Source organism: Gracilinanus agilis, chromosome 5 (genome assembly GCF_016433145.1).
Source record: "Gracilinanus agilis isolate LMUSP501 chromosome 5, AgileGrace, whole genome shotgun sequence".
NCBI lineage: Eukaryota > Metazoa > Chordata > Mammalia > Didelphimorphia > Didelphidae > Gracilinanus > Gracilinanus agilis.
In genome coordinates this window covers 22,183,145-22,207,124 of record NC_058134.1, presented here as the reverse complement: position 1 = coordinate 22,207,124, position 23,980 = coordinate 22,183,145, and the positions used below count along the sequence as shown (strand labels likewise).

At 35.7% G+C, this 23,980-nt stretch overlaps 1 protein-coding gene across 1 annotated transcript in view; it reads right to left on the bottom strand.

Annotated features, from left to right (window-relative positions):
• The window catches only part of TOPAZ1 (testis and ovary specific TOPAZ 1), a 90,501-nt gene that overhangs the window by 52,647 nt on the left and 13,874 nt on the right, over positions 1 to 23,980 (bottom strand). The window contains exons 2-5 of the mRNA XM_044678775.1: positions 20,870 to 23,378; positions 4,954 to 5,021; positions 3,225 to 3,352; positions 860 to 924 (exon numbers count right to left, since the gene is read on the bottom strand). Coding sequence (XP_044534710.1) covers positions 860 to 924; positions 3,225 to 3,352; positions 4,954 to 5,021; positions 20,870 to 23,378 — 2,770 coding nt within the window. The remainder of the gene's footprint in view (positions 1 to 859; positions 925 to 3,224; positions 3,353 to 4,953; positions 5,022 to 20,869; positions 23,379 to 23,980) is intronic.

Below are 23,980 nucleotides of genomic sequence, written 5' to 3'. Positions count from 1 at the left end.
GCTTTAGTTTCTTTTAGTAAAACAAGGGAATTGAATTAGAAGGTGTAAAGTTCATATGAACTCTAAATATTATTATTTCTAAATGTACTCATCAAATGTCAGTCCTAGAAAAGAAAAGTGGCACAATTTTGTCCATTCTTGTTTTTGCTTCTAAAACATTCATAAGACCAGATATTCCCCCTGTAGTATTTATCTCTTCTAGTTCTTTTTTTCTTTAGCAATATTTTCTTTTTTTAATTTCTTTTTTATTTTAGTAACAAATTGTCACAGAAATTTTCTGAAGTTATATGATCCAAGTTGTCTCCCTCCCTTCTCCCTTCCCCCTCCCAGAGTTGGCAAGCAATTCAATTTGGACAATATGTATATTTTCACATGAAACATATATCCATATTATTCATTTTTATAAGTGAACAATCTTACAAAACCCAAACTCCAAAACATATACCCAAATAGACAAGTGATAAACCATATGTTTTCATCTGCATTTCTACTCCATCGATTCTTTCCTGGAGGTGGATAGCATTCTTTTTCATAAGTCCCTTACAATTGTTCTGGGTCACTGTATTGCTGTCAGTAGTTATCACATTTGATCGTTCCACAATATTGCCGTTACTGTGAACAATGTTTTCCTGGTTCTCTTAGCAATATTTTCTGACTTAGACACACATATATACTAGTCTTAAGAAACTTAAGTCTCTTTTGGTAAAAAGCAGCCATTTTGATAGTATACTATGCTAATTTTATGATATGTTCAACAAATCATGTCCCAGATTTGACCCATTGTTTAAGTTACAAATTGTATTAATACCTTTTAAAATGTCATGTAAAATTACGGTGCTTTAAAAATATTCTGACAAACCTTTTCTCAACTTCATAAATGTTTTCTTTTTCTTCTTTTATTGCCACACTACTTGAAAATTTACACTGTGAAGAGATTGGGGTAAACATGTTTAGATGAAAATCAGTATTATTATTATCATTTACAAAAGCTATGTTTAACAGGAAGCAAATTTAAAGCAACTCGTTATCAAGCTACATTTAGTCAGTTAGAGACTCAGTTTCTTACATAGTTCTAAAAAATAACAGAATCACTGCATTTTTATATGATTTTACATGGCCACTGAAGCAAAAGAATCACAGCAATGCATTCCCAAAAGTTTCTGATAAGTCAGGTTGTTTGCTTTCTAATATTTAAAACAAAATGCCAAGTCAGATCAATTTTACTTTTCGTTTTTCAAAAAGTGTTGAGAAAGTTATAAATTACTATAAATGTTTAAACACTTTTAGACTACATTTTGCCTGGAAAAAAATGTCTATAGCTATTTATTGTATGGTTATTTTCCCTCAAATAACTGCCAATAATTTAGAAATCTTGATTGGTTAAGCCCAGGCATCTGAGGCTCTTTTAATATAAATGTGCTAAACAAGTGATCAGACTCTAGCTCTTAGGTGTTGGTTTCTATCCTTAGGTTTTGTTTCCTATCCACATGATATAAAAGAGAAAGCAAAGTTTTAGCAAGTGATTTTTTACTTTCTTCCCAATGAAAAACCTAGTAGATAGGTTTTAGAACATCCTAGATACCTGGTACTTAAATATGGAAAATTCTTTAGTTCCATATTCCTTTGTCAAATATAGATTTTACTATATGGAGGTAGCATTCAGAAATTATCATTTCTGGAGACATAAGAAGCCAAGTAGTGAGGATGTGGAAGAGGATTCTGAAAGGATGCTAGGTCTTTAGTAAGTGTTAAGTCATAGAGCCAATGGGTTGGAAAAACTGAAGAATGTTGCCATGCTTAAAGGTTCAGAAACATTTGAACATACAGCAGAACCATAGAGTATCCAAGAAGGCAGGGCTTGCGTCAAAAAGATCTTAGTTCAAATCCGAACTCAGTCATTTAATTATAACATAATAATAATTAGCTATGTGACTCTTAACCTCTTTAAGCCTCAGCTTCTTCATCGGAAAAATGGAAATCAGAATGGCAGCCATCTTTAGAAGCTTGTGAGAATCAAATGAGAAAATGTTTACATAAACTTTAGAACTATCTATTAATGTGAGCAGTTTTTGAAGGCTTAAGTTTAGCTACAAAAATGTGAATTAACAAGTATACTAGTGTTTACTACATGTCAGATAAACTAATGTAACTACAGCAACCCCATCTTTATTTTGATTCCTACACAAAATTAAAGCTCAATGACTTTGTTGTTGTCCAGTGGTGTCTGACTCTTTGTGACTCCAATTGGGTTTTCTTTGGCAGAGATACTAGAATGGTTTGACATTTCCTTCTCCAGTTCATTTGAGAGGTGAAGAAACTGAGGCAAATAGTGTTGAGAGTCTTGCCCAGGGTGTCTGATGTCTGATGTGAACTCAGGAAAGGTTGAGTCTTCCTGACTCCAGGCCTGATACTCTATCCACTATGCCACTTAGCTGCCTCAACTTCACCAGTGACTTTTAAGCTAAAGATATATATATATATATATATATATATATATATATATAAATGTGTGAGAATTCATATATATACACACACATATATGTACATATATATGTATATATATAAAATTTAAAAGGTAGATTTAAATTAGATCATATTCACTAGGAATTGTTTATCCTTGTAACAGTTTGGACACATACCCAATATTTTTAATTGATTTTTAAGTTAAAAAATAAAAACTCTATAACCTTTTCTTTTATGGAGCATGGAATGCCACAAGACCATAAATACATCTTAGTGAACTGGCACTCAGAAAAATAGGAAGGGGAATAACTATCTAATGTTTACTGTGTGCTAGACCCTGTATTAAGCACTTCATGAGGATTATCTCATTTGATCCTAACAACAATCCTGGGAGGTAGGTGAAGCATTATCTCCATTTTACAGTTGAGAAAACTAGGACAAATAGAAGTTGAGTGACTTGCCCAGGGTCACATAGCTCAGCATCTGAGGGTGGATTTAAACTCAGCTTTTACTGACTTCTGGCCCAGCACTAACAAATGCATAAAACTGTGCTGACACATTGACGAGGTAGTATTTTAAAGTAGAACAAAGTCCTCACTAGACCAGGGTATATTTCAATACATCATGTGTAAAAGTACAGCTTTATATATATCTCAATATAATGGGAATCCTATACATGGATCTCATCCCTGTTGGGCAAGGTTCTAATGTAGCATTATGACTATGGAGAGAGAAAAAAGGTCAAAAATTTCCCCAAATACCTTCTCATCCACATCCAGCCCCTTTTTATGCTCATTTAATTCAGCTGGTTTTTCATCCTCAGAGGTCTCATTAATAATTCTTCCCAAAGAATCACTAAGAACTGGAGAATCATTCTTAATCTCATTTGCTGAAAAGATGAAATATTCAACTGTAAAAACTTTAATGGTATAGAGATTCAATTACTTAAAGGTACAAAGAATGTTATTCAAATAAACCGAGAACTCAATGCTTAAGATTTAATGGATTAATAATTTAAACATGAATTATCTCCAAATTAAACAATTTCCTCTACACAAATAACTCATGTAGAGGTCTCCATAATTAATCAATAATGTGATATAATTTTAAAGTTAAAGTTCTAAAGTAGAAAAGATAAAAGGCTTGCAACAAAACAAAAACCTTTACGCTTATATAGGATGGATCCTTTCCTTTATAAGAGAATATGATGTGATAGAAAAACAAAACATAAAACTATAAAGAATTAAGTTGATTACAGTCTAACATACAGGAAACAACTGGATACTGATGAGACAAATAGTTGTCCATGCTAGCTAAACTATATATTTATCAGAGCAAAAATTAAAATTCAATATCAAATGAGAAAAATAAAAATGAGATACAAATGTACATCTGAGGAAATTCTAATGTAACCTATTTAAACAGACTAACAATTGAAAAAATTGAAAGGTATCACCACCTTCCAAAGAAATTTAATGTGTATAAATCAATTACCATAACAAGGAGACTAAGTGGGACTAAAAACCACTTTAGCCAGCAAACACTTAATCTCCTTGCCAAGTAGATAGAGAGAGGGGAAAATATGTAAATTGTTTCTTCTTGGTCTAGACCTCAAAATGGAAAGCTCCCTAAATCATGAAGGTCATACTAACCCCCTTCCTCCTCCTCACCTAAAAATCTAAATAATGCATTTGATCAAGATGTTGTCTTAAAGGCTCACAAGGTGTTTCCCAAGTCCAAGTCATGAGATGCGGAAGTCCCCTGGACAGCTCTATTGGAGGAGACCACTGTGCTGATTGCCTTTTAACAAAGGCTTGGGCAAAAGGAGTAGTGTAAAAGATATCAATAGAAAGATAAATTGATATGAAAAGAAGACTAATCATGAAATGAGAGATGGCCAAGGTGTTCCACTGAGCTCTCTGCAAAGTGAAGGTAATGAAGAAGGTGGCTCTGTGAGTCATGAAAGTTACAGGATGACAAGGACCAAAGTGGCAAAGGATGCCAGCACAGACAGATTTCACTCATTTAGCCTCAGGGAGAGTATCTGCATGAAAGCACAGACCCATATAGGCAAAAAAAATGTAACTCATAAATTTGTTTAATGGGATATCAATAACACTGATCCTATGATCCTTGAAAGGTCAAATAATTTCCCAAAAACTTTTAAACTTAGTAGTCAAAAAAGTATAATCATCGAAGCTGTGTCTTTCAAAGTAAATGTCAGTTATTATCATAAGATTTAAAAATAAAGCTGGCAAGATATTTTAAGACTTTAAGAAGTTTAGATTTTTTTAAAATCACAAAAATAACTCAATGAACACCTAGAAAAAGTGTTCTTGAAGACTGAACTATGAAAGACTTTCAGATTACAACTAGTTATTATGATCTACTATGAATTTGGCCAAGTTAAATGGACTAATTTTTGATCCAGTCTGAAAAACAATTAAAAATTACTTTTTAGCATTATAATTCTGAAATTTTAATTATTACCAGTTATTAATGAAGCACTGGAACAGCTATCTGATGTCAATGATCCATGGTCCTGTGCAGGAAATTCTCTATTATAAAGCAAACAAAATTGAAAATTCAAAATGTATAATCAAACAATAACAACCATCAAATGATACTTGTCACTGGCTGCAATAATGCTGTATGCCTAGCTCGAGTTAGAATTCCTCTACAAAACCATACCTGATTATTCCAATCTACAGAAATATCTCTATATCCTTTGAATTTACATTTGCTTATGCTGTTATTTGGCACTTAATCATAATTAAAAAAATAAAAAATGCATGGAAGTATATGAAAGACTATAAAGTATTTATACAAATTCAAATTACACAAGCAATATCCACCTCTGACTTATTAAAAAACTACTGGATTTGAATCTAGGCTCAAATCCAAATTTTGCTATTTACTTTTTTACTCTCTACATGAACTTGGACAAGTCTTGAGAACCCTCTAGTTTTAGCATTCTCATCTGTTAAATAAGCAGATTGAACTCGAAGACTGCTAAGTCATCCTTCCATTATCTTTCTAGCTCTAAATATATAATCATATGTAAAAGTCTCTAAGCTCCTCAAAAGTAGTACCGTTGTCCTATAAATCTCCGTATACTCTACAACAACTTGAAGAGCACTTTGCACACAGTAGGCACTCATATTGATACTCTTATGTTGTATTAATTTCTGAATATGTCCCTTCCCTATCAAACCTAATAAAGAGCATTCATTTAGCTCTTTTCCCTTCCACCTTTCAGGCAGCATCATATAACTCTAAGATTCTCTGTAAGGGATGGGTAAGGACTGACCTTTCTCTGCCCCAGTTCAGCATCAAGGCAATCTCATCCACGTGGCAGCTAGTAGAGGGAGACTCAAGTGCGCTTGTGTTTGGGCCCCTGGCAACCTTTCCGTTTTTTTGTGTTTGTTCTTTTCTGGTCTTAGGTGAGTAAGTATTGTTCCTGGGACAAATGGATTGAGGCAGAGGAGACTTTATGAATTCAAGAGGTGCAGATTTCCTGGGTCCAATGACTGAAGCTATTGGCCAGCTATTGATAAAAGGATTGACCCAAGCCTGGCAAAACAGCAGACATGCACCAGAAATTGTTTGGGCAGTGCAGAACAAAGATGAAATGTAAAAATGCTTAACAGCAGATCTGCAACCTGCTTTATGCTCAAATGAGGTTTAAATGCTAGCCTCTGTAGTAGGAGAAATAGCTACCATAGCCTCCTGCCTTGTGGGCTGAACTAATTTTTTTCCTTAAAAGATACTGAAAGGATGGCAAAAGATGTTTATCAGTGTTGGAGGGGTTGCAGGCAGATAGGCACACTGTGCACTGCTGACAGGGCTATGAATTGGTACAACCATCTTGGAAAGTGATTGGGAAGAATACAAATAAAATGGCTAAAATGTCCATATCTAGGTTCCACTACTAAAGCAGATACATTAGAAATGTAATAATGGGAAATTAATACAAAAAAAGGTTACTCACAAAATCACAGAATAAACAGAAAGTCCCCATAAACACAATATTTATCAGAGCCCTTTTTGAGGTAGAAAAGAACTAGAAATAAAGAAGATGTCTACTGATTGAAGAATGGCTAACCCATCATAACTGTGCCATAATAAATGACAAATATGATTGAATACAGAGAAGCATTTTAAGACTTAAATAAATCGATGTAGGGAAAAGTAAAATGATTTAAAAAACCATAGAACTCCAATAATGTAAATGGAAAGTAAAACAAAATGATCACAAGTGAATGCTACAAAATTATTACAAACAAGGGTGGATGCAAAGAAGAGTTACAGTAAAACATCCCCAGCTCAGTCTTTGGCAGAGATGTGAACAAAGTAGATGTCCACCCATGGAAGAATTGGGACTGGCACAGTATTTAGAATGCTGGGTCTGGAGTCAGAAAGACTCACCTTTGTGAGTTTAAATCTGGCCTCAGACAGTGTGGGCAAGTCCTTTAACCCCATTTGCTTCAGTTTCCTCATCTCTCAAATGAACTAGAGAAGGAAATGGTAAACCATTCTAGTATTTTTACCAAGAAAACAAAATGAGATCACATAGAGTTGAACATGATGAACAACAAAATAAACTATGAACTATTACTGTGCCATAATAAACAATGACTGATGAAAACTGACTGAGAAGCATGGAAAGGCACATGAACTGACACAGAGTGAAGTAGATCCAAGATAACAATTTATACAACTGTAACAGTGTAAATGGAAAGAAAAATAAACATGAAACAAAGGGAATGCAAAAAAATTAAAGAGCAAGTATGGCCTTTATAAGAATATATATAATATATAATAATATAATAAAGAGGTGATTTGAGAAGATACATTCCTTCACTTGTCTGAGAGGTGGGTAACATTGCATATATTTTCAATTTCTTTTGCTGTACTGATTGGGTTTGATGTATTTTTTCTTTAAAAACAAAAAACAAAACCCAAACCTTGCAAGTTGTAGGGATTTCTTCATGACTCAATTGACCTTAGAAACAGCAAGGAAGGGATTATTTGGAGATGGAAACCCCTAGCAGAAAAAGATAAAAGTTGACACTTCTTCAAACATTAAGGAGTTTATCTATGACTGAACTATATGATACCACTATGATGTTATTTTAAAAGGAATGACTTTTTTATTTTAACAAATACCAGGAGATTTGTGTGAATGGGGTAAGAATTATTTGGTTAAAAAAAACAACTATCCTTAAGAACCTCTAGGAACTTTTGATATGGCATTTGGGAAGCTGTTGAGAGCTGTACACGCAGATTTTATTGGCAGTCAAAACACTAGGGAGGCACTTGAGCTACCAATGTTGGATCCATCCTAGATCTTTCTGGAATTGTCGATTTGTACAAGAAGATCCTATGACAGGTAGCACTTCAGTTAAAAAATACAGACAACTGCTTTTCTAGCTCTCTAATGGTCATCTCTTTCCTCCTTACTTTTGACTTCCTAACACTTGTGGTTCTGTTTCAGTTGTGTCTGACTTTGTGATCCCACTTGGCATTTTTTTTTTTTTTTTGGCAAAGATACTTGAGTGGTTTGCCATTTCCTTTTCTAGCTCATTTGAGAGATGAGGAAACCGAGGCCAACAGGGTTGAATGACTTGCCCAGGGTCACAAAGTTAGTGTCTGAAGCCAGATGTGGAATCAGGTCTTTCTGACTCCAGAACTGGTGCTCTCTCCACTGCATTTATCTACTAGCTGCCCACCTATCTCATAGTAGGCACTTACAAATGCTTGATGCCTTCTACCCCACGTGGAAGCAAGCCCCATTAGCAGCAGCATGGAGACTAGCATGGACAGTGACAAAAGCAAACCCATTTTAGTAATTTTTAAAAACCCTTACCTTCCATCTTGGCATCAATTCTAAGAAGAGCTGCAAGAGCTAGTAATCGGAGTTAAGTGACTTGCCCAAGGTCACATAGCTGGGAAGTGTCTGAGGCCAGATATTAACTCAGGTCCTCATGACTCTAGGCCTGGCACTCTATCTATTGTGCTAACTAGCTGCCCCTTGTAGTCGTTTAAAAAAACAAATCTGTAATTGATGGGGTCCTTCCACACAAGTTAGCTCTCCCAAGGAGGGTTAAGAGAATGGAGGTTCTTAACTTAATTTTTTAAAAAACTGTATTTCAATATAATAGGTTTCTTTTGTAATCCTGTGTATTTTATTTTATGCATTTAAAATGTTTTTCAGAGAGGGGATCCATAGACTTCATCAGATAATAAAAGGGGTCCACTCTATACAAAAGGTTATGAATCCCTAACAGAGACTGATTCTGGTAACCAACCCTGAGTAGGTAGGAGGCATCCTCTCTACATGGTGTCCCTGAAGCTGCTCCTGGTCACTTCTTTACATCTGAGGATCCACTATCACCCACAAAGAGCTGACATTCCTCACTGCTCAGACCCAATTGTTTAGATGTGAGCCTTGATCTTTTCAAAAAGGGAAGGTGTAGCCTGGGATTTCTGGTCTTTGTCCTCCTATATTCAGTTACTCTTTCAAGAACCATGACGTTGCTTGTTATATTTTGTTTTTGCTGTGTTTCTAGTTTAATTTTCCTCCTTCAGAGCTAACCATGCCAGGCTGTTCAAATCTCCAAGGTCAGGGTTGTCCACTAACAGCCTAAAAACCTTTTTCAATGGTGGAAGATTTAAAGGGAAAGTTATGGGAAGGAAATATAAATCTTTATACTTGTCTTAAAATTAGGTCTAGGGCTAAAAAGACAGGGAGAAGGCACTATAAATATACATATCTTCAAAATATATTTTAAGTTCTAGGGCTAGTTATTTTTCTTAGTTATTAAATTCATTGGTTTCCCTAGGAAAGAATTATAAGAGTAATGGTAGAAAATTTGAAAGAATATGCCCAAAAGTGCTCTGAAGAATTATAACATATAGATTTCATATGCCAGAGCTCTATGTTCTCTACTCAATTACAGTGTTAATTCATTATCTCATAATAATACTGCTTTATAGCTTATTCCAAAGTTGGGATTTTTCTCACTTCTTATCTCAAAACTCAGAACTATCCCCTCAAGTCCATACTAATCTTAGTTTATGACTACCATATAGGAAAAGCTATCTCAAAAGAATGACTGCCTAGAATAGATTAACTAAGTAGCAAGCCATCATGCAAATCAATCAGTAAGACAATTTAAAGAGCTACCTTTATAGGGAATACTTTACACTCCAAGAATAATTTCCCTCAGTTTCCTCACCTGTAAAATGGAGTTAATTCCTGGGGCAACCCTCAGGAGTATTGTAAGCTCAAATGAGATAATGGATGTAAAGTCAGTTTTTATTTAGTACTAAATTACAGTTGTGTGCAAATTACTTGGGGAAGGGGGAAGCAGATTCTCATGGTTTCATTTTTGTGAGAGCCTCGTCATGCATGCATGATTCCAATGCACTAGGCTAACTCAGAATGTTGGATCTTAATGAGATCAAATAGGATTGCTGCTCATTTCCCCACCTTTGATTATTTCTCCATAAACCATGTGTATGATTTTGTACCAGGGGTTTCACTGACTCTAGGGATTCGAAATGTATAAGGCATGCTACTGATCTTCAAGGAATTTACAATCTAATTGGAAAGCTATGACTAATGTATGACGTAGCAAATATAAGCATAATGTATATGAAAATGAAAAGAAGTACTGTAGGAGTTCAGGGAAAAGAAGGCTAGAATTACCCAAAGGCTTTATATAGAAGATTAGAAGTAAACTTGAGAAAGTGGGAAAAATGGGAGGTCATTCCAGGTCAAGAGAATATGAGCAAATCACAACCAGTGAGCAGATAGATCAGCAGACAGTGATGGAGGAAGAACAGGGAAAGGAAAAGAGGCCATTCCTTGAGTCAGGCATGGGAACTAGACCCCTGGAAAAACTTTACCATTCACTAAAGTCAGGATAGGGCAGTAATTTCTGCTCTACAAATGAAAAGAGGTGAAGACATTAATTTTTAGCAGGGAGACAAACCAGCAGAGCTTGGGTTTCTGATGTACAAAGAGAAAGGAAATCTCTGGTCACTGAGAGGTGCTGATAGAATTCAAGCAGGCTCCAGAAGCTGTTGGCTTTACCTTTTTTTCATTAAGGAAAGCAGAGTAATACTTGGATTGAGCTGGCCAAGCCTAAGTGCCAGAGTCCTCAGGTATAAAATGCTTTTACTATGATCTGATGAAAGGGCTTTGTAAAGTCTTCTATAATAAGCATGAGCCACAACACAGGCCAAATGCTAGCCACTGTGAGGATGAGCCTATGTCCTGAGTCCTGTACCAAAAGGCTAGACGTGATATGACAACAGTTCTCCAAGCTCCTGAAAATGAGAAAGCCAAGGGAATGTGGAACAAATATAGATGTGAAAACCCACAGCAGAGTCCAAGGCAGCATATGGCACAGATACTTCTTACAATGTCAAGACTAGTATTAAATACTCACTAGTGATGTAAAGAGAAAGCTTTTTATACAGGCATAGTACACACTTTTGTGTTATCAAAAGATGGCAAATGGACAGAATGTGGTTTTCCATAAAGAACAAACATTTGATGGACTAGAAGAAACATGACCTGCACCTTCATAAGCAATAAGAATAGATGCACTCTGGATTCAGACCTGTAGAAGTAGAAGCAAAGTAACTGAGCTCTCATGAACAGGCCCTCCTGCCCACCTTAATTTTGAAACAAACCCAGAGAGTGAGTCAAATCCTGAAATGAACAGTTACTGTCTCTCCTCAGAGGCCACATTTACAGTTTCAAGTAATGCAATGGCTTTTTCTTAGGTCGACTGTATTAACTCAACTGCAGCCTTGGCAGACAGTGTTGTAGGACATGATTCTGCACTTACTCCACTGGTTACAGGGACTTACTGATGTTGAAATTTCCTGATGATGCAGACTACATACAGCCCATCCATGGCTGCTGAGGTCATGGGATTCTGGCCCAGGTTCTCCCCAGAGTTATCCATGGGGGAAGGGAGGCGGGTTTTAATATAACCAGATGAAGAAATGCCAAAGTCCCAAACAAGTCTACTTTTCCTTTATGCCCAGTGCCTCCTTCACACCAATACATTCAAATTTCAGTTAGTCTAAAATGCATTTCCCTTGCTCTTCTCTCCCCTGATGCTCTCTCCTTGAGAACCAAGTCTTTTGCAGTCATTCCCAACTGTTGCCATCTTTATAGATGACACTAAATCAATAGTTCTATTTTCAATTTCAAGTGTAAAATTGGGGAATAAGGGGCAAAAATTATCCTGGAAGTTAAAAAAAATCCCAATGATCAGAGCTGTCTAAAAGTTATATAAGCTTCCCAAGAGTACTAGTGGATTCTTGCTCACTGGAAGTCTTCCAAGGAAAGTCTATATGTAAAAGGGATTCTTGTTCAGGTATTGATCAGTTGGAATAAGTTCCTAATTTCAATTTATGTTCCATGATTGCTATTTGCCATTATTTCTAGGGAAGGAGGTGGTGAAAACAGACATCTAGAGTAGGATCAAACAAACTCTAGAGCATAGTTTCCACCTTAAACTACACTATATAGTGAATGGCACAACTATTATTATAATACAGATTATTACAGACATAGATATAGCACAATTGTATTCTATCTTTTGTCTTATCAAATGACATTACTTTTAAAAGCAAACATCTGGTTTTTTGGGCAGCAAAAACTACTCTCCTTCATATCAGAAAAGAATCTGCCAAACCTACCTGCATGGACAGAAAGTAGGAAGAGAAGAAGACATGTTGTGATATTACTGATGTGGCCCTAGGAGGATGTCAGATCGAGCAGAACAAAGCATTTGGGCTCACCAGGTGAAATGTTCTCCAGAATACCCTACCTTGGGACTTCTTTAACTATGGTGCTTCAATGTCACTATTAACCCTATTATGAGACATGTCTCATAGAAAACTTATGGAGAAGATGTCAAGCTGTGTACTATACAGTAATGAGTTTGAACCAGTGGTGACAGTGTCAGAGGAGGAAAGGCGGTACATTGGAGAGATATTGCAATAGATTCAGAACTGAACTGTTTAGATGGATTCAGAACTAGTTAGATGGCCAGATTCAAGTTTCATGTTGAAGGCTCAACATCAATTTGGTAAGAGGTCTCTGGTGTTCTGCCTCCAGGGATCTGTATTTATTAGCATTTTATCAATAATTTAGATAAAGATATAGCTGGTATTCTGAATTTATAAATGATATGAAATGGAGTAAAATAGCTAACACTTCTAGAAGGCAGAATCAAGATCCAAAAGGAATCCACAGGCTCAACCATTGGGCTGAACCTAGTAACATAATAAACACAAACTATTACATCTGTATAAAAAAATGTCAATGGTATAATCACAAGAAGAGTGAAGCATGCTTAGGCAGTAGATTGTCTAAAAATGATTTTGAGATTTTCATGGGCTAAAAATTCAATAATACAGTAGTGTGATATATGACAGTGAAAGGAGGAAATGTGATCCTGGTCTGCATTAAAGGAGCACAGTTTCCAGGAATAGGGAGGTGATATTATCACTGTACTCTGTCAGACCATCACTGTGTAGCTCCATGCACCCTGGTTTAAGCACATCTCTAAGACAGAACGTCTAAAGGTGGCCTACCAGGGTAAAAGACTTTGAGACTATATGATATGAAGATTGGATGAAGCAAGTGGGGATGTTTGATTTGGAGAAGACATAGGGTAATATGGTAGCTATCTTTAAGGACTTGAAGAGCTTCATGTAGAGGGACTGGACATGTTTTGTTTGGCCCCAGAAAAATTACAATTAGTGCTTTTCAAAAGTGTAATGGGTTGCCTTGGGAAGTGGTAGGTTTCAACTCCTGTGGGCTCTTCAAGGAGAAGATAGATGACAACTCACTTCAGTTATCATGTGGGTTGATTAGCTGACTAGAGGTTTCTTCTAGATCTCAAATTCTGATGTTGTCTCCTTTCAAACCTGTCCTTTTGAATCTGGGTCCCAGGAGCATTTTCATATATTACTAGGAAAATAGTGCCCCCTTGCCTGTGTCTATAGGTGGAAAGAACCCAGATGCTTCTCTGAGAGTCAGAGCTCAGCTCTTGTCTAATAAAGCCACCCTGGATTTTCCTCTTATCTCTCTCCTTTTCTTGGAGGGAGATGTATCTTCATAATCTCTAGGAAATGATGTACAGAAAAAGCCTGGTAGGCATTTACTTTAATCCCTCACATTAATAACAAAAAAATGTAAAAATACATTCATAAAACTCAGGAAATTCATATTTATATAATAAGAGGTCAGTAAATACCAGCCTTGGGAAAAACATGTATTTGACCTGATTCAAATAAAACTTAGCAAAGAATTTTTTTAAATGGTAGCAGATTATGGTAATAAAGATGAAGAATTCTCAACTCAATACAAAAACATGAGATTTGGCCACAACAATGAATAGTTTTAAAGGGCAGATATTTAAATAATAAAAATAATGAATATCTTTCAGTTATGAAATACCATGTAATAAACAAGAAAAAGAGAGAAAAAATTTCCTTAAGGGCTTCAGTAAGGTCAAATTGTTTATATTTCTATATAGAAAAATGATATTTGTAACTCTCAAAGATTGTATTCACTATCAAAGTAGTTAGAAGAATTATTCATAGGTAGAGGTTGGGGTACTAAGTAGTTTAAGATGATAGGTAAAAAAAGAAAGGGGGGGGGAGATAGAAGATGGTACCAAGAAAAACTTGAAGGAATAAGAGGTGAATGGGAGGTGCATGGGAAGAATACTATTATAAGAAGGAGAGGAAGAGGGTGCTAATAGGTGATACTTAAATCTTACTCTCAAGTGGAATCAACTCTGGGAGGGAAGAACATCTAGATCCATTGGGGTATCTAATTCTATCTTACCCTACAAGGAAGTTGAGAGGGAAAAACCCAGGTGGGGAGTGGGGCAGGGAATACCAAAAGGGAAGGAAAGACGGGGGGAGGGAATTTAAAAGACTCTTAAGAAAAATAAGAGAGGAATAAGAAGGGAGGGGGTGGGAAGGGAAGTAAAATAAGAGTGGGGATTATGGGGACTGATTAAAAGCAAAACAATGGTATAGCAGGAAATAGTGAAAGGAGAAAGGGCAGGACTAGGAGAGGAAACCAAAATGATGGGGAATACACTGGTGGTTATCATAATTCTGAATGTGAATGGGATGAATGCACCCATAAAATGGAAGTAAATAGCAGAGTGGATTAGAAACCAAAATCTTACCATATGTTTTCTACAAGAAACACATGAGGCAGGTAGATACACACAGGAAAAAGTTAAGAGGCTGGAGCAAAATCTATTGGGCAACAACTGAGAGAGAAGGCAGGAGTCACAATCATGATATCTGACAAAGCCAAAGTGAAAATAGATCTGATTAAAAGAGATAGGGAAGGTAATTACATCCTGATAAAAGGCAGTATAGATAATGAGGAAATAGCAGTACTCAACATGTATGCACCAAATGGTATAGCATCCAAATTTTAAAAGGAGAAACTATTGGAATTTAAGGAGGAAATAGATAGTGAAACTCTACTAGTGGGAGACCTGAACCTTCCTCCATCAGATAAATCAAAACAAAAAATAAACAAGAGGTAAGAGATATCAATGAAATCTTAGAAAAATTAGAGTTAATAGATATATGGAGAAAAATAAATAGGGACAAAAAGAAATACACCTTCATTTCAGCAGCACATGGTACATTCACAAAGAATGACCATGTACTATGGCATAAAAACATGGCAAAGAAATGCAAAAAAGAAAAAGTAATAAATGCAACCTTTTCAGATCATAATGCAATAAAAATAATAATTAGTAAGGGTACATGGAAAGGCAAATAAAAATTAATTGGAAATTAAATAATGATTCTCCAAAACTGGTTGAAGAACAAATCATAGAAACAATTAATAATTGTTAATAATAATAATATAAATAATAATGAGGAGACATTATATCAAAATCTATGGAATGCAGCAAAAGCAGTATTCAGGGGAAATTTTATATCCCTGAGTGTATATATTAACAAATCAGAGAGGGAAGAGGTCAATGAATTGGGCATGCAAATTAAAAAACTAGAAAGAGAAAAAGTTAAAAATCCCCAGATTAAAAACAAAATTAGAAATCCTAAAAATTAAATGAGAAATTAATAAAATTGAAAGTGAAAGAACTATTGAATTAATAAAAAAGACTAGAAGCTGGTACTTAAAAAAACAAATAAAAGAAAGTATTGGTTAATCTAATAAAAAAGAAAACCAAATTAACAGTATCAAAGATGAAAAGGGCAATCTTGCCTCTAATAAAGAGGAAATTAAGGTAATTATTAAGAACTATTTTGTCCAATTATAGGGCAATCTAGGTGATATGGATATTTAAAAAATATAAATTGCCTAGATTAACAGAAGAAGAAATAGACTACTTAAATAATCCCATATTGGAAAAAGAAATTGAACAAACCATCAAAGAACTTCCTAAGAAAAAATTCCCAGTACCAGATGGATTCACAAGTGAATTCTATCAAACATTTAAAGAACAACTAATCCCAATACTATACAAACTATTTGACAAAATTAGCAAAGGAGTTCTACCAAATACCTTTAATGACACACATATGGGTACTGATTCCAAAGCCAGGCAGATCAAAAACAGAGAAAGAAAACTACAGACTAATCTCCTTAATGAATATAGATGCAAAAATCTTAACTAGAATAACTAGCAAAGACTCCAGGTAGGATACACCAGGAATTCAAGGATGGTTTAATATTAGAAAAAGCATTCACATAATTGACCATATCAACAACCAAATCAACAGAAATCACATGATTATCTCAAAGATGCAGAAAAAGCCTTTGACAAAATACAACACTCATTCCTATTGAAAACACTAGAAAGTATAGGAATAGAATGGCCTTTCCTAAAAATAATAAACAGTATATATCTAAAACCATTAGCAAGCATCATCTGTAATGGGGTTAAATAAGAAGCCTTCCCAATAAGATCAGGAGTGAAACAAGGATGCCCATTATCACCTCTATTATTTAACATTGTATTAGAAACACTAGCAGTAGCAATCAGAGAAGAAAATGAAATTGAAAGTATTAAAATTGGCAATGAGGAGACTATCATTCTTTGCAGATGATATGATGATCTATTTAAAGAATCCTAGAGAATCAACTAAAAAGCTAGTGGAAATAATCAACTTTAGCAAAGTTGCTGGATACAAAATAAACTCACATAAATCATCAGCATTTCTATATATTTCCAACACATCTCAGCAGCAAGAGTTAGAAAGAGAAATTCCATTTTAAATCACCCTAGGGGGGCAGCTGGGTAACTCAGTGGATTGAGAGCCAGGCCTAGAGATGGGAGGTCCTAGGTTCAAATCTGACCTCAGACACTTTCCAGCTGTGTGATCCTGGGCAAATCACTTGACCCCCATTGCCTACTCTTACCACTCTTCTGCCTTGGAGCCAATACACAGTATTAACTCCAAGATGAAAGGTAAGGGTTTAAAAAATTTTTTTTAAAAATCACCCTAGATAATATAAAATATTTAAGAATCTATCAAGACAAATACAGGAATTATATGAATACAACTACAAAACACTTTCCACACAATTAAAACTAGATCTAAACAATTGGAAAAACATTAATTACTCATGGGTAGGACAAGCTAACATAATAAAATGACAATCTTGCCCAAATTAATTTACTTATTCAGTGCCATATCTATCAAACTAACATGAAACTTTTTTACTGAATTAGAAAAAATTATAACCTGGGCCAAGGACGGTCCCTAGCCCGGATGAAAAAGGAGGAGGGTTGGGTGTGGGGCTAGCAACCCCACCCTGTAAAAACTACATCTGCTAAAGAAACTGCAACCTAAAGTAGGGGCAGCTGGGCTAGCTCAGTGGATGAGAGCCAGGCCTAGAGACGAAAGGTCCTAGGTTCAAACCCGGGCTCAGACACTTTCCAGCGGGGTGACCCTGAGCGACTGTGTGACCCATTGCCTACTGGTTGTGGCCCTATGCTCCTAGAATGGAGTCCCAGGATAAAAAAAAAAAAATAACAAAGTTCATTTGGAAGAACAAAAGATCAAGAATATCAAAGGAAATAATGAAAAAAAAAAAAAAACAAAAAACGTGAAGGATGGGGGCCTAGCAGTACCGGATCTTAGACTGTACTAAAAAACAGTGGTCATCAAAACAATATGGTACTGGTTAAGAGACAGAAGGGAGGATCAGTGGACTTGGAATTAATGACCTCAGCAAGATAGTGTACAATAAACCCAAAGACCCTAGTTTTTGGGACAAAATTCCCACTATTTGACAAAAACTGCTGGGAAAATTGGAAAACAGTATGGGAGAGATTAGGTTTAGATCAAAATCTCACACCCTACACCAAGATAAATTTAGAATGGGTTAATGACTTAAATATAAAGAAGGAAACTGTAAGTAAATTAGGTGAATATAGAATAGTTTACCTGTCAGATCTATGGGAAAGGAAAGATGTGAAGACCAAGCAAGAGATAGAGAATACTGCAAAATGTAAAATGAATAATTTTGATTACATTAAATAAAAAGGGTTTGTACAAACAAAACTATGCAACCAAAATTAGAAGGGAAGCAACAAATTGGGAAAAAACATCTTTACAACAAAAACCTCTGACAAAGGTCTAATTACTCAAATATATAAGGAGCTAAATCAATTGTACAAAAAAAAAAAAATCAAGCCATTCCCCAATTGATAAATGGCAATTTTCAGATAAAGAAATCAAAACTATCAATAAGCGCAAATATTAATAATATGGAAATAGGTCCTAATCAAAGACACATGTAAAACCCAGTAGAATTGCTCGTTGACTATGAGGGGGATGGGAGGAGGGGAGTGAAAGAACATGAATCATGTAACCATGGAAAAATATTCTAAAATAAATACATAAATAAATTTAATTAAAAAAAAGAAATACCATGTAAACTACAATAGGAATTCAGCAGGCTGACACTGTCTGATGGGTTAGAAATATTGTTATTTTCAAATTCTCATTAAAAGATATATTTATAAAACAATTACAGAAACTTTTGATGAAATATTAGGATTCCTAACTAAGTAGGTTCTGGAATAACCAACTGAAGTTACATCAAATAAAGTGAGATTGAAATAGCATTTCACAAAATCAGGGAAGTATGTTTTAGCAAAGACTACATTATAGCCATAACATTCAGTTTTTTAACTCCAGAACATAGTAGTTATTACAAGCACCATTCATTTTTTTGCAGGGGGAGAAACTAAAATAAATGAGAAAACACTACTGTGGAAACAAAAACTTTTTAAAAATTGTCAATATTACCTCTGCTTTATTTCTAAATCCTTACAACAATTAAAAAAGGGCACAAGATGAAGTTGTACATGCTGGGAGATATATATGAATTGCTCAGAAATTGTGATCTACATGTTAAATTCTTCGTTAAGCTTCCCTTGTAAGAGAAAAAAAGGTACTTCACTTACTACGTATATCCTAACTAATACCACACTTAGGGCTAATACTAAACTCGGAGCCTGTGAAGGAAGAAAGGAAAGCACCACATGACAATGCAATTAAGATAGATTTTTGTATCTCCAAATCATTAAGAAATTAAGTTTCTGAACACTAAAAACAAACTACTACTTGGCTTCTAGGGTAACTCACCAGGCATAGGTTAGCATAATGCTCACACAATTATCTATGCTTAAATAGTATACAACATGATCATCTATGCAGAGATAAAGGCTACAAAATTAATTTGCTAAATCCCAATTTTCTCAATCACCAAGAATAGGAGATGAGATTATTTTCTGGCCTGAATATTACATAATATTGAGGGAAAGTATTTGAATATAGGGAATTATGTTTTGTGACTAACATTAGAAAACACTACAGAAATAACCCAGTGACCCACAGGAAAAGCAGTCATTCTATTAAAATGTGGGTTGACCACCAGGTGTTTTTTTGTGGGAAGGGGAACAGTAGTTCAACTTAGAGAAAGTCTCCTAAAGCACAGAGTACATGTGAGATATTGAAATAAAATGCAGTGATGGCGGTCAGTGTTTGATTATTTCCATATTCTTCCCCACATCATTAATGGAGAATAGTTCACCCAAAACTGTCTTAAAATCCACTACACCTAAGGCCCCTTGAGAACTAAGTTAATATACTATAAGTGTGAAAAGCATTGTCAGGAAGGACCTGTATTAAAATCTTGGCTCTTCATCTTCTTACACGTGACTTTGGGCAATCAACCTATGGGAGTCTTAGTTCATAAAATAAGGTTGGACCAGTTCACCTGTAGGGTCCCTTCTAACTCTATGATCTTATTATAATGCTATCATTAGAATTCTGTAACAATTAAAAATGTTGGTTAAATCTTAAAGATCAGAATTGTACAATACTGTAGTTTTCAATGAAATTCAAATATCTATTAAAAATTCTTGGTACAAATCTTGGTAAAGAACTGTGCTAGGTACTGTTTTCTAACTTCAATTACAAATGACATCTTCACTTGAACCAAAGTTTCAAATCAAAGTCAGGTTTTTTTAATTTTTCTAGTATTTGGTTAAGAAGGAAAGAAATATATTTGTATCTAACAACATTTCTATGTCTGCTAAGTATCAAGTATTAAGCTTAATGGGGTCAACATTCCTGCTTGAAAAATGAGAAAGGCAACCATAATTATGTTTACTTAAGGAGGAGTATTATATTATCTATTACCCTCCATACTGCCATCTGCTTTTATACTGTTATCAAACACTAAGGCCAACTCACTTAAAGGTATAAGCAAAATGGAAGATGTAACCTCTCCCTTAACAGATAAAGCTTGTCCCCACAGAAAGTCTCCCCCTGCCTCAAGAACTTTAAATATCTGAAAAGCCAACAATAAGAACAAAAGTTGAGTTTCAAGGGAGTTTCCTTTCAGGAAAGGAAATTAATTAAAAAAGGTATTAAAAAAAAGGATAGGAACTCGAAAATAAATCAGGAATCCTATCTGCTAATACTGCTCATTTTCCATTAACTACAAAAGCAATTTTAATATTCACTATTGATTTATAAAACTTCTCCAAATGCAACAGTTGCATGAGCAAAAAAAAAGGTTCTCTTTCACTTGATATTTATACCTAACTTAATTTATACACTTGATATTTATACCTAATCTGCATCACCATGATTCTAACCTTTACTTCCACTTTGCTTTAATCAATTAATTCCTAGTCTTAGTACTCTGCTCTGAAATTACACTAAAGGTCTGGAAAAACCCCTGAAAGGAACCCACCACCCACTTCAATGGTAACTGAAAATAAATAAGTGCCACCTAAAAGAAAAAAAATTGAACTTATACAATATTTTGCATCTAAAAAGGTACCTCTTTACATGCTGACAGGCATACCTAGAGTCATTGCTTGGGTCTCTTTTCTCTGGTAGTTTCATAGGCTTTGAATCAATTTCTTGGTAGTCTTCAGCACTATTAGGTTCTTGGTTTTTAAGAGCATCATCTGAATTAAACAAAGGTTCCCCTTCAACTCCAAAGAGGTCTGGATCATCTTGAATTACATCAATTACAAGGACATCATCTTCATAAGCTTGAAGAATATCTGGAAATTCTACTTTAATTTCTGCAAAGCTTTTTCTAGATGCTTCCCCACCAACTTCTCCAGAGGAAATAAAAGAATCAAATAAATGAGGTTCTGCAGAAGGTGAGCTTGTAGGGCTTTTCTTTGTATACATGGAATCAGAAGAAAAATCATTCTTTTCACAGGTAGGAGGTATAGCTTCTGTGCCAACTTCAGAAAGTTGGTCAAGTGGGTTGGTTTTAGCTTGCTTCAAGAAGTTCTGAGAAATAGTACTGGAGTTTTTACTGCAGATCTCATCAGGATTGGCTTGTATTAGTGAAACATCAGCTGGGATCCCCAGAGACTGCTGATTTGGATTTACTGTACAGTCAATTTCTTTCATCCTAGTCTGCCTAATCTCTGTTGTAGACAAATTGTCAAGGAGCTCTAGGGGACTATAGGCTTCTTTCTCTGATTTAACATTTAACTCCTTTTTAGGTTCTGTCTTATTCTTCAGTAAAGGAATTTTAAAGTTTGTCAGCCGCCCAGTGTTTAGCATTTTCACTAAATTTGGCACTGCAAGTGTCTGTTGGGCAAGAGCTGCTTTCCGCCTCATAATTTTGCCCCCAATATTGTTTATATCCTGATTATCTTGAGAAGTGGATACATTAAGTTTTGTTGAAATTCCTTTATCTTTTTTTGGATTTACTGCCAAGTGTAGGGTCATATTAGTGAAATGATTATTTTCATTGCCATTAGAAATCACTTCTGATTCAATTCTACTCAGATCTTCTGACTTCCCTTTTTTGTTATTGTTGATTACATGCTCTTCTACATCCATTGAAGGAGATGTTCCTGCAGTAACGGAAGACAAAATCCCTGCTTTTATGTCCACCTTTTTTTTACTTGAAGGTACTTTCTTTGTCTCTGTAACAAAATTCTGTAACATTAATTTGGAGTTATCAGCTAGTTGTTCATTACTTAGAAGCAGCCTATCAGAATTATCTTGACATAAATTTTCTTGAGACCCAGAAGGAAAGGCATTTGATTCAACTAAGATACCCTTTTTATGAGACCAAACAGATGTCCTAGCACATGAATAACAAGGCCAAATTCTTTTACCAGTCATTGGAACTATTCTTCTACAGCTTAATATGAATTCCTCAGTTTCACTTTCAGAGTCTTCTGAATCTTCCGAATCTTCTGAATCTTCCTTTTCAACATGATGATAACCAGGAATATCAAATATATCATGAGATACTTTCACTACAGGGCTTTTTGCCGACTTAAGATGTTCATCTCGCTTTGTGCTTTTGTGATCAAAGGGCTCTTCAACAGTCTTAGTTCTTTCTTTTCTACCACAAGGTTCAAATGTTTTCTCAACCATATCATTTGCATAGTGTTTTGCACTCATCTTCTTGTGATTCTTCTCCTCAGGAACTTCCTGAGGACTTCGAGAATTATCCATTATAGAAGAACCCTTCCTTAAAGCAACTGAATTTGTCTTAAACTCTAAAGTATCTTTGTTTTCTGTGAATATTTGCTTTGCTTGCAACAATAATTCATCTGATTTATTATCTATATTTGGGAAACTTATCTCAGTGACTGTTTCATCCATTTTTTCAGATAATCTCATCCTTTTCTTGGGTTTTCTCCCAACCCCTTTTTTTACTTCTTTGGAGTGCTTGTTTTTTGAATTTTGAATACAAGAAAATGTGCCATTATTTCTATTCTGGTGTACTCCTTCTTTGTTCCCTTCTAACAACACTTTTTTCACTGCCACAATATTTTCTTCACTTTGCAGAAGTTGAGGGCTACCATTTATGTCACTCTTCTCCACATTCTCTCTCTTTAACTTTGTGGCCATTTCTGCTACATACCCATGCTCACTTTTATAAGAAGAGTTTCTTCCATCACTAGAATCCTTTAAAAAGGGTTGGCAATTATAATCACTTTTAATCATTGTGCTTGTTTCTACTGTAGGCGACAGGCTGTTATGAGAATTGGAATTCTCCCTACACAGTCCATCTTGGAACTCTGCTAGAGTGTTCTGTGCATCCTTATTTTCAGTTACTTTGGGAGATGGGTTTTCCAAACCTTTAGGTTTTGTGGGTCTAATTTTTCTTTTATTACACGGTACCAAATCTTCCTTGCCCAAAGTCTGCATTAAAGTCATGCTTTTAATTCCATTGGGCTCCATTGTTTGAAAAGACTCAGAACTGATTAATGATTCCTTCATGCTACAATCCCCTGGCAAATTCAAGTCAGTTGCTGGTTGAAGTTCATCTTTTCCACTTGAACCTTCTTTAATTTTTTTCTTTGCTAAATATAAAGCAAAAATCAACATTTCAGATGGCTTTCAAAGTTAGTAAACAAGTAATTTTCAACTTGAAGGTTAGTTTAAATAACTATCTTTTTAAGGGGAGTGGCAAAGATAAGATCATTTTAATAATTTTAAAAAAGGCCACCTTCTTTTTCCTCAAGCCACCCTCCCTCTCTGAAAGAAGACACTCAGTCACAGTGGATAAAAGAGTAGCTCAGATATGGGGAAGGAGGAGCCTGAGGCACCCAGAATGAGGTTCCAGTCTCAGTCTTCCCCATCTGCAGAATGGGGATAACCGCACCCCCAGTTCACTGACGCCAAGGCTCCCCAATAAGCCCCCACCTTTCTCCTTGGACTCCAGCTGCGGCTCGGGGTTGGCTGCGGCCGAGGCCCCGGGAGGTGGTGGTTGCTGCTCCGAGGCCCGGGAGGCCACGCCCCGCCCTCCGAGGCTCGGGCTACCGCTGCGCCTCCGCCGCTTCCTCTCACCACCGCCCGCCCCGTCGCTGAGGCTCTGCTCGCCTGAGGCCTCGCTCCCAGCTCGGCGGGGTCCCGTGGGCAAGGCGGCCGCTGCCCCTCTCCGACCCTGGCTGCGGCTGCGGCT